The 14,045-nt window shown below is 36.8% G+C and overlaps 1 protein-coding gene across 2 annotated transcripts in view; it reads left to right on the forward strand.

The window, feature by feature from the left end:
* Positions 1-14,045, forward strand: part of NEBL (nebulette) — a 385,533-nt gene that overhangs the window by 316,426 nt on the left and 55,062 nt on the right. Inside the window, exons 12-14 of one of the 2 annotated variants that reach the window (XM_011963859.1) lie at positions 3,372-3,482; positions 7,881-7,991; positions 13,151-13,261. The exons of the other annotated variant lie outside the window; for it this stretch is intronic. Coding sequence (XP_011819249.1) covers positions 3,372-3,482; positions 7,881-7,991; positions 13,151-13,261 — 333 coding nt within the window. The remainder of the gene's footprint in view (positions 1-3,371; positions 3,483-7,880; positions 7,992-13,150; positions 13,262-14,045) is intronic. 2 annotated transcript variants of the gene reach the window in all.

The following is a 14,045-nucleotide window of genomic DNA, read 5'->3' on the forward strand; positions in this document are numbered from 1 at the left end:
TTTTCCATGGATTGGCAAGTCGTGGTGGTGGTGGAGGGGATTATTGTAGGATGAAACTGTTCTATCTCAGATCATCAGGCTTTAGTTAGATTCTCATAAGGAGTGCACAACCTAGATACCTCGCATGCACAGTTCATAATAGGGTTTGCACTCCTATGAGAATCTAATGCCACCACTGATCTGACAGGAGGCAGAGCTCAGGCAGGAATGCTCCCTCACCCTCGCTCACCTCCTGCTGTGCGACCGGGTTGCTAACTGGCCATAGGTTGCTATTGGTCCATGGTCTAAGGACTGGGGACTCCTGTCTTATATCTTCTTAAGCCAATGAAGAAGAATCTGATAAAGAAATATCAAGTAACCATTTTGATTAAATTAGTTATTTGTTTTAAGTGAATTGATACTAGTGAGTTTGGTCAAAATTCAGAAACCCTACAAAAATTTACATTTAATGGAATAAATTTCCCTAGAATACCTTTTCTGCCTTCAGATAATAGTGTGTAAACGTGTATAAACTATATAAAGTATTTTATATATTCTTTTCATTGCTTTACTATCTTCTACTGCAGCAGTACTTTTTGCTTGGAGTAGAGCCACCCAATGAATGTCCCCATTTTGTAGAGATAATGTGGCCGTTGTCACTGACCCACAGCCCAGAGAAACGTTTCTATTTTCAGGAGCTGTCATAATGCTTTTGCTTAGTGGGTCTTCTGAAAGGTTAACTCCATTTCCCATTTAGAAAAAAAATGTGCAGTTTGCTGCCAGCACTGATTTAATTTTACATAAACAGGCTCTTTGAGGCTGAAGCAAATCAGACCTGATTTGCAATGTGAAAATAAAATATAAAAACTGTTCTTGGAGTTATTTCTAAACAGAACTTGTCTCTAATTCTAATGGAACAGACAGGTTTATAATGTTACATTAGGACTAGGGACAAGAGTATTCTTGAGGCAAAAGGGCAATGGGTTAAGACAATATGAAGTTGTTAACAAATTTTCACTGAAAGACACAGGGATCAAAAATCACTTTCCTTTTCTGAGGACATTTCTGGCAGCATCAGTATTTCAGGCTGGGCCTCCTCTTCCATTTCCCTCCCCTGCCCCTTTCCCTTTACCCCCTCCCCTCTCTTCTTTGATCCTCAGCCCTGGAAACATTCATGCTGAACACCTTTTTATCATTCTGGTTGCGCAGTTTCTTAACATTTTTTTTTTCTACCGTGGATAACTTTCCTTTCACTGATAAATCCAGAAACTTGTAATTAATGATTAATGTATTTGAATACTATGTTTCTGTAGTAGAAATGACAGTAATTTATGATTTGGGATTTTAGGGTAGTCTCTCTTTTCTTCACCCAACTTCTTCTCTCACTCTTGCCAAGTGAGACATGTTTTCCCTGACATATATTCCCTTTAATTATAGTCACTGACTATTAGATTTTTTTAGGCTCAACCATCATTTCTTGAGGAGAATGAAATCTTTCAATAGAAAGTATCTTTGGACCCAATTCATATGCTAAAGGTTAGAAAAATAGCTAAAAATCTTAGACAAAGTTTGATGTGAAAAATGTTTTTAAATCTAGGACCAATGAAGTAGGTGCAAAGAGAATCATCTCTCTTAGAGATGTTTTTTATTCCTAAGAGGTAGATTTGACTACGAGTTTCTCAAGAAACTTCTTACAGGTAAACTTAAGTATTTATGATCCAGGAAAAGCCACTAGTATCTTTGCTATGGCCTATAATTAAGTTTATCATGCTTTCTTCCAATGCCAGATATAGGTTTAATGTGTGTGTTTTCTGGAGGAAACCTTTAAATCTGGCTTTGAAAAGTTCGTTGTCTTATTTCACAAATACAGCTTTCTTCAAAAAGCATGCCCAAAAAGTGTTTTTTTTTTTTTTTCTAGATATATATTTTGGCTACTTCTAGTCATAATTAACCTCCCTTAATGACTTACTTCAGTAAAATAACTTTTTTTTTCAGAAGCACTTTTTGAACTGAAATAGCTGATGTAAATGAATGCATGAATGTATAGACATATTCCTATTTCACCATTTAAAGAGTCCTTTTTAGCCTGGAGATGCCCTAGATTCAGCCTGTTATTTCTACTAATTCCACATAAGGAAGAGGAAAGTTTCTAGTCATTGTTTTTGGTCATTGTATCTCAGTTCTTTAGTTCAGAATGTTCTCAATGCAACTGCTTATTTGGCTTTGCTAGACTTTCAGAACATCCTTTGTTTCTCTTCTTGTGGCTATATCCACATCGTTAGACTGCTGTGTGGAACACGTGTGCTAAGTGAGGAGACAGCATGTTTCTCTTATTCTCCTTCATGGTTTAGAGACATTATTTATTTATACAATTACCTATCTCTGTAATGAATAAATAATGAACCTGGAAATAGCTTCTCATTTTGCCTGAATAACAATTTCAGGCAGAATTTATTTATTTTTATCATTTCAGGGATGCAATTTGAACAAAATATTTGGCTGGTAAAATCTGGGTCCTTGTTTACTAGATATTTCACATGGATGGATATTTTTGTTATTTATAGTTTATAGCTGTCTTTATAGTCATAAAGCATGCATTATCACTGATTTTTCAAATGTGTAGTTCAAATGTTAGAATTTAGAGAATCATAGCCAAAGAGTGGCAGAGTGTGTTAAAAGGGCTAATGGTGGTCTGAATGTAAGCCCCCCATTATCACCGTCATGTCCACCTTTCATTTCTTGTTGTGAACTCTCACTTAAAGGAGGAGTTCAGTTATAAGGTTCAAGATAAAATTCTCCTCACAGCACAACTTCATTCATATCAAACACCATAGATGGTAGAGAAATATTCTCAACTCCAAAATCATTAAAGGGAAACCCCCTCCCTAACCCTCAATCATCATTACATTTTAGAAATGGTGTTTCCTGAATTTGCAAAAGTCTGATGAAGAAGGATGATGGGACGTGAATGTTAATGCTGCTTGGGTTTGATGGTGGTTTGAATGGCTTCCATGCCACCAGATTTTCCCCCAGTCAGTAGATCCACTCACCTTGGAGTAAACCAACTGGGGGATCCAGTCAAATAGCCAGTCTTGTTGGTTCTTCTCCGAAAAATGGGCTGATGTTAATACTAGACTAGTAAGAAGTTAGGAAACCTCACTCAGAATATTCTGATTTACCAGAGGAAGAGGCCACTTAATAATTCTCCTTTGTTTGGTAGAATTCTTAAATTTATGATAAAGTTGAACTTGTTTCCCTGTTAATAGGATGACCCTTATGTGGTGGAACTACCTAAGAAAACATCATTTTTGTTTTGGGAACTCTTGTTCAAATCTCTTTTCAATGGTCACTGATATTTGCTGACTTTAAAATTATATGGTCTTATTTAACAGAAAATTTACAAAGAGGATTTTGAGAAGGAGATTAAAGGAAGGTCATCACTGGATTTAGACAAGACTCCAGAATTTTTACATGTAAAGTACATCACCAACCTTCTGAGGGAGGTATGATCTTGGTGTTTACTATTATATATCACGTAGAAAAGTCAAGAAATAAGCCAGGAAATATTTAGCTAATTCTCTACTAATTCAGTGTTTGAGATATTAAGGCATTACTCTTTTTTTCACTTTGATCTTCACTAATAAAATTTTGCATTTTCATTAAAAACAGGAGCGTGTGTGTTAACATTTCCAATTAAAGTTGCGAGAAGAAATTGCCCAGATTCCCTGGGAAAACTTGAAAAACAGCCTGGTTTTTTGTTTTAGTTGTAGCTCAGAAGCTCTATAAATAGTTTTATAGTTTTATAGCAGTTTTTTAAAAAATGTTTTGAATATGGGTAGAGAGAGCTTGATTCTTTCAAATTTAGTTATTATAAAAACATTTTAGAACCAGCTTTTCCTGTCGCTTTCCTGCAGCAAATGTCTCTAAAGGAAGGAGGAAAAAGACCAGAGTTCTCTCCCTCTCTTGACATTTGTTATCAGAAATAAGATGCTCACAAGTGAAGGTCTGGACAAATGCTACGTTACTTATAAGTAGTTGGTGTTCTAAGTATGGAAAAATAATATATTTAACATGTAGAACAGAGGAACTCATGTCCACTTTTTATTTTATTCTCTGCAAAAATTTCTCCAAAAACGTAATGGTGCACCTTTTGCTCATAAGTAATATATTAAATTTTCTTAACATTAAGACCTTAAAAATGTCATGTCTGTAGTCCACCCCTTTAAAAGCTAGTTTTTCTTTGTTTTTTAAGTGGCCAAAAAGTAGATCATAGATTTTCCAAATCTGCTTGCATGCTCTTTATATTAAGGGAAAGTGTTCCCTAAGTATAAATGTAGTTTATAATGTAGTATATGTATATATATTATACACAATATAATAATGTATATTATGTGATATGTAAGTGGAATATATATTACACATATATATATATATGAAATTTCATTTCGTTTTGAATTTTTGAACTGAGGAAACTATTCCTGAAGGAAATCTCTTAGATGAGTGAAATAAATTTGAGATTAATTACCTATAGGAAGGAGCACATCATCATGAACTTCTTTAATAAGCAAATGCTGACTGGCCATACCATTTAACTGGTTTTAGAAATTTAATGTGATTCAGTGTTGTAATATATATTGTGCTGAAATAGACATGTAAGTTTTTTAGAGTTCTCTTGCTACACTATCTTTTCTCACTTCTAGTTCCTAATAAAAATTTTTGAAGTTGAAGGTTAAGCAAATGGTAACTTCCTAGAGAGTAGAGCTAGGACGCAGTGGCAGGAGGAGAGGATCGGGAGAGGTTGGTTAACAGATACAAAGGAATGAGCTCTGGTGTTCTGCAGCGCCACAAGGTGCGTATGATTAACTATAATTGAATGGATATTTTTAGTAAGCTATAAGAGAGGATTTTGAGTGTTCACAACACAAAGAAATGATACATGTTTGAGGTGATGGATATACTAATTACCCTGATTGGATCATTATATGTTTTGTACGCATATTAAAATATCACTCTGTATCCCATAAATATGTACAATTATGTGTCAACTAAAAATAAAAGGGAAGAAAAAAGAGAAATAGTTGACCATAAGGCTTTTAAGAAGAAAAAAGTTTAATAATAATTTTCAAAACAATTTCAAATAATGGCAACTTCCTACTACCATTGTCTTCCATTTAAAAATACGCTATTTATGTGAACTTTTTTAAAGGAGAATCTTTTTGTATCACTTATGTACAAAAGGCAATGTAAAGTCTATTTTGAGATTCATAACTGACTTTACTATGTGCCATTGCCTTTTTCTTTTATTCCTGTTTTGGAGTGAGTCTTAATGTATTAATTCAGAATACACGCATCAGGGTAGGAAAAGGCTCAGAACACTATATTCTATTGGTCTGTTCAGGCTGCTGTAACAAAATACCACAGATTGAGTGACTTAACCAACAGACTTTCCTCAAAGTTCTGGAAGCTGGTAAGTCCAAGATCAAGGTGCTGGCAGATGTGATTCTTAGTGAGGGCCCTCTTCCTGGCTTGCAGACAGACACCTTTGTGCTGTGACTTCAGTAGAGGGATAGAACTGTGGTCTTTTTCCTCCTTCCTTTAGAGACATTAATCTTATCAAGGGAGTCCCACTCTCACAATCCCATCTAACCCTAATCACCTTCCAAAGGTCCCACCTTCAAGTATGGTCACAATGGGGGCTAGGGCTTCAACATATGTATTTTGGTGGAGAGAAACATTTAGTTCATAACGACTATGATGCCAGGTGAAATAAGCCAGGCACTGAAAGACAAATCCTGCATATTCTCACTTTTATGTGAAATATAAAACACTTGAACTCTTAGAAGCAGAAAGTAGAGTGGTGGTTACAGAGGCTGGAGGGTGGGAGGAATGGGAAGGTGATAGTCAAAGAGTTCAAAATCTCTAAATGGGAGGAATAATTTTTTTGAGATCTAGTGCACATTGTGGTGAAGATAGTATATAGCGCACTTCAAAATTGCTGAGAGAGTAAACTTCAAATGTTCTCACCACAAAAAGTAAATATTTGAGGTAATGGATATATTATTTAGATTGATTTAATTATTCCACATTGTATTCGTAAATTATGACATAATTTTGTACCCCATAAATATATACAACCATAAATTGTCAACTTCCAATAAGAATTTTTTAAAAATTAAAAAATTAACTTAAAAAATAGTTACAGCCTGTCTAATTTGAAAAAGAGGACTTTCGCTGACTTAATTAAATTATTACTTCCCTTTCTAAGTATAAGCATTTAGCTTCAAATGAACGTTGCATTTTTTACTCTGTGGTTTTTACATTGACATTGCATTTAGAGTGTTCAAAGTATCATTTTATACTTCATTTCCTTTGATTCCCCCCATTGCCCTTTGACATTAGTAGAACAAGTATTTTTATTTTCATTTCACCATTGTGGAAATCAAGGTTGAGTTACTTAAAAGTCCTCCCGAAGGTCACACCACCAAATAAATGAAAGAGGTCCGACTTTCACCTGGGTCATTTGACTCAGATCATTCCAAAATTATAAAACAGCCCATTCCAATGTCTAGTAAGCTATTAGTTGAGCAGAGGACAGGCTAATTTAATTATATTGGATGAAGGGAAAGTAACATGAAATGAACCCTAGAATCTTTCATCTGGCAAGTTAATCATAAATGCAACTTAGTTGAATAGGAATAAGATATATATGATTTTCATATGCAATTAAGTAAGAAAACAAGCAACTCATTAGCAGAGAAAAATAAGTTGTATGTAAGTATTCATAGAAGGCATTTGGATCTACTTAAAATATGAGATTCAAATGGGTGAAATTCAAATTATTATTAATTTGTGGAAAATGTTTTAGTTTTACAACTCTTTAAATTGCATGGAGATAGCCTTCCAAAAGCAAAGCCAGGAGAGAAGATAACAGAACGAAGAGATGAAGGAAGAGAGACATCATGTAAATTCCAACTTGACAGTAACTCAGTATTTGGATTTTCTATTCCATGAGTGAATGCATCTCCTTTGTTGTCTACACTAGTTTAAGTTGGGTTTCTGTCATTTGCAACCTAAGAGTCACCATCACCACCATCATCACTATAATAATAATAATAATCATCATCATCATCGTCATCATCATGTTGAGCCATAAATTCCATCATCTATGCAGATTTCATTATCTATGGATGATTCCATTCATCATCATGAATGTGAGTCACAGATTCCATCAGAGATAGTAAAGGGGGCCTTGAAATATTCTGAGACTTGTAGAAGGGTGTAAATACCTCAGGTAATTGTGATGGATAGTGCTTGAAGTATCTGCTTTCAACTACCTTATATCAGCTTGTGGTGAGCCCAAGTAATTGAAACTCCTAATAGCTTATTAGACATTGGAATGAGCTGCTTATAATTTTGGAATGACCTGAGTCTAATGAAAGTGGTTTCTGCTCACTTTTTAAACTTTTTAAAAAAACTTTGGCTACATCAGTCCTTTTGATTTTGTAATTTTCCATTCTTTTGCAACCATGTTCTTTTTTGGTAATTCATGTTTTATAGACAACTTTCAAAAATACTTTAAATAATTAATAAGGAACATGTGTTCTTAAGATCTTCCTCACCATTGAAAGAGAAGATGTCTTTTAAAAAAATCCACTATGATACCAAAACATGTTGAGAGAAAGTATGAAAAGGAAAAGGCTGAAAATATTGGAAGCCACTCTGAACTTGGTAGAGGGGAAAATGAAGTGTCTGTAGGAAAAAAGCACGAATACTTAGCTGTCTGATTCATTCCTTCCTAGTAATATTTTCTCATTTCTGTGATCTCTAGAAAACATGTGGAATAGCACACTGACTAAAGTGATTCCTGCTAAGTTTTGAACTGTGATATTCTTGTCTTATAGAAAGAATATAAAAAAGATTTGGAAAATGAAATAAAAGGGAAAGGAATGGAACTTAATTCAGAAGTTCTTGACATCCAAAGAGCAAAGCGAGCCTCTGAAATGGCGAGTGAGGTGAGTGTTTATTTAACACCTTAGATGAATATGTTTTTTGCTGGTTTTCTTATCTGTCAGTCTTTCTGAAATGTTCTATACATCCACAACTTTTATATGTAAGTGATTGTAAACAGCTATATCCTATAGTCTTTTCCTGGACTACTAATTTTTTTTTAAAAAATGATGCTCATAATCCCCTTTCTATGTGATATGAGAAAAATGGCCATTTCCCCATTTTGGAGAAAATCCATGTAATAAACTAAAATAGTTTAATGAGATTTAACTTCCTCTTTTAAGCAGGTAAAAGGCAGATGATTGGGAAGGTGTATTATTATGGTCCATCAGTAACTGCAGGTAGAAAGTTCGCTTGCTTTCCTGCACATAACCCAACTGACTCTCCCAGTCTTGCCCTGGGCTGCTGAATGAACTTATTCAGCCTCTTTATCAAATTAAAGTAGTTTCTGCTCACTTTTCATGCACTTTATAAGGAGAACTGAAACGTCTCTGAAGTGTTTTCAGTCCTGTAATCCTTGTATTATCTCATTACTTTGGGTCATAAAGTATCACTGTGCTTTTAACGGACTTTAGCTGAATTTAGCAGTGAAAGAACTTAAAGACTTGTTCCCATATTTTGAAAATCTGATGATAATGAGGATGATGATAATGATGATGGTGGTGATGGTGACTCTTAGGTTGCAAATGACAGAAACCCAACTTAAACTAGGGTGGGCAGCAAAGGAGATACATTCACTCATGGAATAGAAAATCCAAAGATTGAATTGCTATTGCTGTCATGTTGGGATTCACATGATGTCTCTCTTCCTTCATCTCTTGGTTCTGTTATCTTCTCTATTGGCTTTGCTTCTGGAATGCTGTCTCCGTGCAATGAAACATCTTAATAACAGGATAACTCATATCTATAGCCAGTAATCCCAGTGGGAAGTGAACATCCCTTTTTGTAGTTCTAATTAAAGTCTTAGGTTTCAATCTCCTTGGATTAATCATTATCCTGTGCTCACACCTGGCCTAATCATTGTGTCTGGGGTTGGGGGAGTAGAATGTGCTGATTATCCTCTCACCCATTCATTGAGGTAGTTTAACAGTGTCTTATATAAAACATTATAAATGTTTATGTGTTTAAAACATCACCTTAATCTCGGCTATATTCACGTTCTTTAAATAAAGGAAACATTTAAAAGGTACTTTAGTAGAATTAAAAATGTATGTGGGGAGTAGGGAGGTAATGGAAATCAATCCTTCCCAAGGGTATGGATTGAGAGAACTTAGACGTCATTTTCCAAAAGGAAACCATGAAGCTTGTTGCCAGAAGAAGGAGGAATGGATGCTGGTCAGCCATAAACAACACGTGTCCCTGGTGAGGTCTGTGGCTAACATTGTCATCACATTATCCCTACATTAGTCATTTTCTGCAAATTCTTCTGTTGCCATGACATGTCCAATCCACATGCAGAGATTATCTTGTAATTACTTGTCAGTAGCACGTGTAAAAGTTATTTTATTCTCTTGATGGCAAAGTACAGACGGATGCAGTTGAATGGCAGGATGGTGACGGGAGCAGCATTAGTTGGGCCTTATTAGGAGAAGGAAGGACTGGCCTAGGAGAAAAAGAATGGAAAACTGAAAGGAAGTGTCAGGTGTTGATCATCTCCTTTGTGCTGAGCGCTGTGCTATGCACTCTGATTGATCCTCACAATGGATCCTCCATGGAGGTACAGACATACTGTGGAGATACTATGGGTTTGATTCCAGACCACCCTAATAAAGCAAATATCACAATAAAGTGATTCGCATGAACTTTTTGATTTCTTAATATGTATACATGTTATGTTTATACTATACTGTAGTCTAAGAAGTGTGCAGTAGCCTTATGTTCAAAATACATCTATATCTTAATTTAAAGTACTTTATTGATAAAAGTGCTAATGATCATCTGATCCTTCAGCAAGTGGTAATCTTTTTGCTGGTGGAGGGTCTTGTCTCTATATTGATGGCTGCCGACTGATCAGGATGGTGGCTACTGAAGGTTAGGGTAAATGTGGCCATTCCTTAAAATAAGATGACAATGAAGTTTGCCACATTAATTGCCTCTTCCTCTCATGAAAGATTTTTCTGTAGCATGTGATGCTGTTGATATGTTTTACCCACAGTAGAACTTTCAAGATTAGAGACCATCCTCTCAAACCCTTTACTGCTTTAATGACAAAGTTTTTGTAATATCCTAAGTCTTTCCTTGTTAGTTCAACAATGATCACAGCGTCTTCACAAGGATTTAATCTTAAGAAACCACATTCTTTGCTTGTCCATCGGAAGCAACTCCTTATCCATTCAAGTTTGATTATGAGACGGCAGCAATTCAGTCACATTTTCAAGTTCCACTTCTAATTCTAGTTCTCTTGCTATTTCCACTGCATCTACATTTGCTTCTTCCACTGAGGTCTTGAACCATTCAAAGTTATCCATGAGAGTTGAAGTCACCTTCTTCCAAACTTCTATTAATGTTGATATTTTGTACTTCTCTCATGAATCAATAATGTTCTTAATGGCATGTAGAGTGGAGAATCTTTTTCAGAAGGTTTTCAATTTACTTTGCCCAGTTTCATCATAGGAATCATAATCTATGACAGGTAAAACCCTATGAAATGTATTTCTTAAATAATAAGCCTTGAAAGTAAAAATTTTCCTTGATCCATGGGCTGCAGAATGGATGTTGTATAGCAGGCATGAAAACATGAATATCCTTATACATTTCTATCAGAGCTCTTTGGTGACCAGGTGCATTGTAACTGAACGTTAATATTTTCAAAGGAATCTTTCTTTTCTGAACATTAGGTCTTGGCAGTGGGCTTCAAATATTCAGTAAACCATACTTTTTAAAAATGTGCTGTCATCCAGGCTTTGTTATTTCATTTGTAAAGCACAGGCAGAGTAGATTTAGCATAATTCTTAAAGACCCTAGGATTTCCAGAATGGTAAATGAGCATTGGCTTCAATTTAAAGTCACCAGCTTCATTAGCCCTTAAGAAGAGTCAGCTTGTCATTTGAAGAATTGAAGCAGACATTGACTTCTCCTCACTAGCTATGGAAGTCCTAGATGCCATCTTTTTCCAATAGAAGGCTGTTTTGTCTGCATCGAAAATCTGTTGTCTAGTGTAGCTATGTTCATCAAGTATCTTAGCTAGATCTTCTGGGTGACTTGCTGTGGCTTCTGCATCAGCCCTTGCTGCTTCACTTTGCACTTTTATATGATGGAGATGGCTTCTTTCCTTAAACCTCATGAACCAACCTCTGCTAGCTTCCAACTTTTCCTCTGCAGCTTCTTCACCTCTCTCAGCCTTCACAGAAATGAGGGTTAGGGCCTTGTTCTGGATTAGGCTGGGTTTAAGGGGATGTTGTTTCTGGAATGTTGTGTCTGGTTTGATCTATTCAGACCACTAAAACTTTCTCTATATCAGCAATAGGGTTGTTTCACATTCTTATAATTCATGTGTTCACTGGGGTAGCACTATTAATTTCCTTCAAGAACTTTTCCTTGGCATTCACAACTCGAATAACTGTTTGGTACAAGAGTCCTGGCTTTGGGCCTGTGATGGCTTTTGACATCCCTTCCTCGTTAAGCTCAATCATTTCTAGCATTTGATTTAAAGTACGTCTCTTCTTTTTACTTGAACATCTAGGGGCCATTGTAGGGTTACTAATCAGTCCAATTTCAATATTGTTGTCACTTAAGGAATAGGGAAGCCCAAAGGGAGGGAAAAAGATAGAGGAACGGCTGATCAGTGGAGCAGTCAGAACACACGTAACATTTCTCAATTAAGTTCACTGACTTATAGGGGTGCATTTGGTGGCATCTCCCAACAATTACAATACTGTCGCAGGATTTCTCCTTAGTTCAGCTAAAGACAGGGTCCTTGTCCCATGGCCATGAAAGTTTAGGCTTGCAGACAGTTTGAAGGGTGAGTAAAGCAGAGTTTTATTGAGTGTAAAGGAAGAAAAGGGGGAAACAGGGACTCTCTGCAAGGCCAGAGTCCCTGCTAGAGTGCTTTCCACCTCGCAGTTTGGATCCCAGGTTCCACACAGGAAGAAGAGGGGCCAGGCTCCTCCCTGTTGCAAACGGCCTGAATTTCTCTGGCTCCACCCCAGTGCACACTCTTTCCAGTGTTCAGGCCAGTTGGAGTTTTGGCAGCGACCCTCTCCTATCTGTCTGTCTCAATAGTGACATCAAAGATCACTGATTGGCCAGGCGTAGTGGCTCACACACCTGTAATCCCAGCACTTTGGGAAGCCGAGGTGGGTGGATCACCTGAGGTCAGGAGTTCATGACCAGCCTGGCCAACGTGGTGAAACCTGGTCTCTAATAAAAATGCAAAAATTAGCTGGATGCGGTGGCACACGCATGTAGTCCCAGCTACTCGGGAGGCTGAGGCTGGAGAATCGCTTGAACCCAGCAGGCTCAGGTTGCAGTGAGCCAAGATCATTCCATGGCACTCCAGCCTGGGCGAAAGAGCAAGACTCTGTCAAAAAAAAAAAAAAAAAAAAAAAATCACTGATCACAAACCACCGTAACAGTTTGAAATACTGTATTACCAACATGTGACACAGAGACACCATGTAAGCACATACTGTTGGAAAAATAGCACCGATAGACTTGCTTGGCAAGCAGGGTTGCCACAAACCTTCAGTTTGTAAAAAATGCAATATCTGCAAAACACAATAAAGTAAAGCACAATAAAAATGAGGTATGCCTGCATTACTGCCTTCATTTTGCAGATGAGTAAACTGGAAAAGTTGAGCATTCTCAGTGTCACACAGCTGGTGAGTGCTGTGGCCTCCCAAGTTCATCTGTTCTGTATAACATCAGCTCATTTACATCCACCTCCCTATCCTCCAACCCTAAAGACAATTGTCAGTGAAGATTTTCACGTGGCGGTTGCCCTTGTATACTAAACATCTTTGGAGCTTTGCATGCCCTTCTTCAGTGAGAACAAGATTATCGTTCTAAGCAGTTCAGAAGATTTAGTTGTGAGTGATCGTTTGTAGTACTCAAGGAGCTTTGTTACCTCTTTTGTAAAATATGTTTAACTATTTTTTTGGTATCATTGACTGCAGCTGCATGTTTGCCCACTGAGTGTTTGAATGTTGTAACATGTCTTTTGCAGAAAGAATACAAGAAAGACCTGGAGTCAATAATTAAAGGGAAAGGAATGCAAGCTGGCCCTGACACCCTTGAAATGCAGCATGCCAAGAAGGCTGCAGAGATCGCGAGTGAGGTTAGTAGGGTGCGTGATGCAGGCCTTAAGACTCATATTGTGGAACCTAACAAATCATTAGCAGCTTGATTACTATATGGAATTTCTCAAAGCGTTGTGGCTGGTTTAACAGTTTGGAATGGAGACTATTCCACAGCATTATACCTGTTTGAAAATGTACAGTTTTTGCTTTGCTCACATCCTTCCAATATATCAAAAAAAGCTTGGTGGAAGGCATTTTAATTGAATACACACTCACGCACACATGCACTCCCCTGCACACCTTACTTCAGAATACAACAGATTTAATGGTAATCTGGGCTATGATAAATGTTTTCATGGTATTTTTTAATGGATCACCTGCTGCTCGGCATATCTGTATTTCCAAATTTCTGAGCAGAACTTCATATTTGGATGCTTAACGTGAGTACAATAGTCATTTCTGTCTGTTGCATGTTATTAAAATAGCCTTTGTTGACATAATCAGCGTGCATGAAATTTCTACATAGCATTTTGAGTAGAGGTCTGATATAACCTGATTGACCATGTTCATTCATCTAATACCATTTTTCTCTTCATGGGATACAGGATATTGATTTAGAAGTTTTGTCTTAAATTCTGTAACAGGATGGATATCACATCACAAGGTTGTAGGAGTCAGACCATATGCATATATTTCTTTTTTTTTTTTATTTTGAGTCGGAGTCTCGCTCTGTTGCCCGAGCTGGAGTGCAGTGGCCGGATCTCAGCTCACTGCAAGCTCTGCCTCCCAGGTTTACGCCATTCTCCTGCCTCAGCCTCCCGA

The sequence above is a fragment of the Colobus angolensis genome, unplaced genomic scaffold (genome assembly GCF_000951035.1).
Source record: "Colobus angolensis palliatus isolate OR3802 unplaced genomic scaffold, Cang.pa_1.0 Scaffold63, whole genome shotgun sequence".
NCBI classification, from domain to species: Eukaryota; Metazoa; Chordata; class Mammalia; order Primates; family Cercopithecidae; genus Colobus; species Colobus angolensis.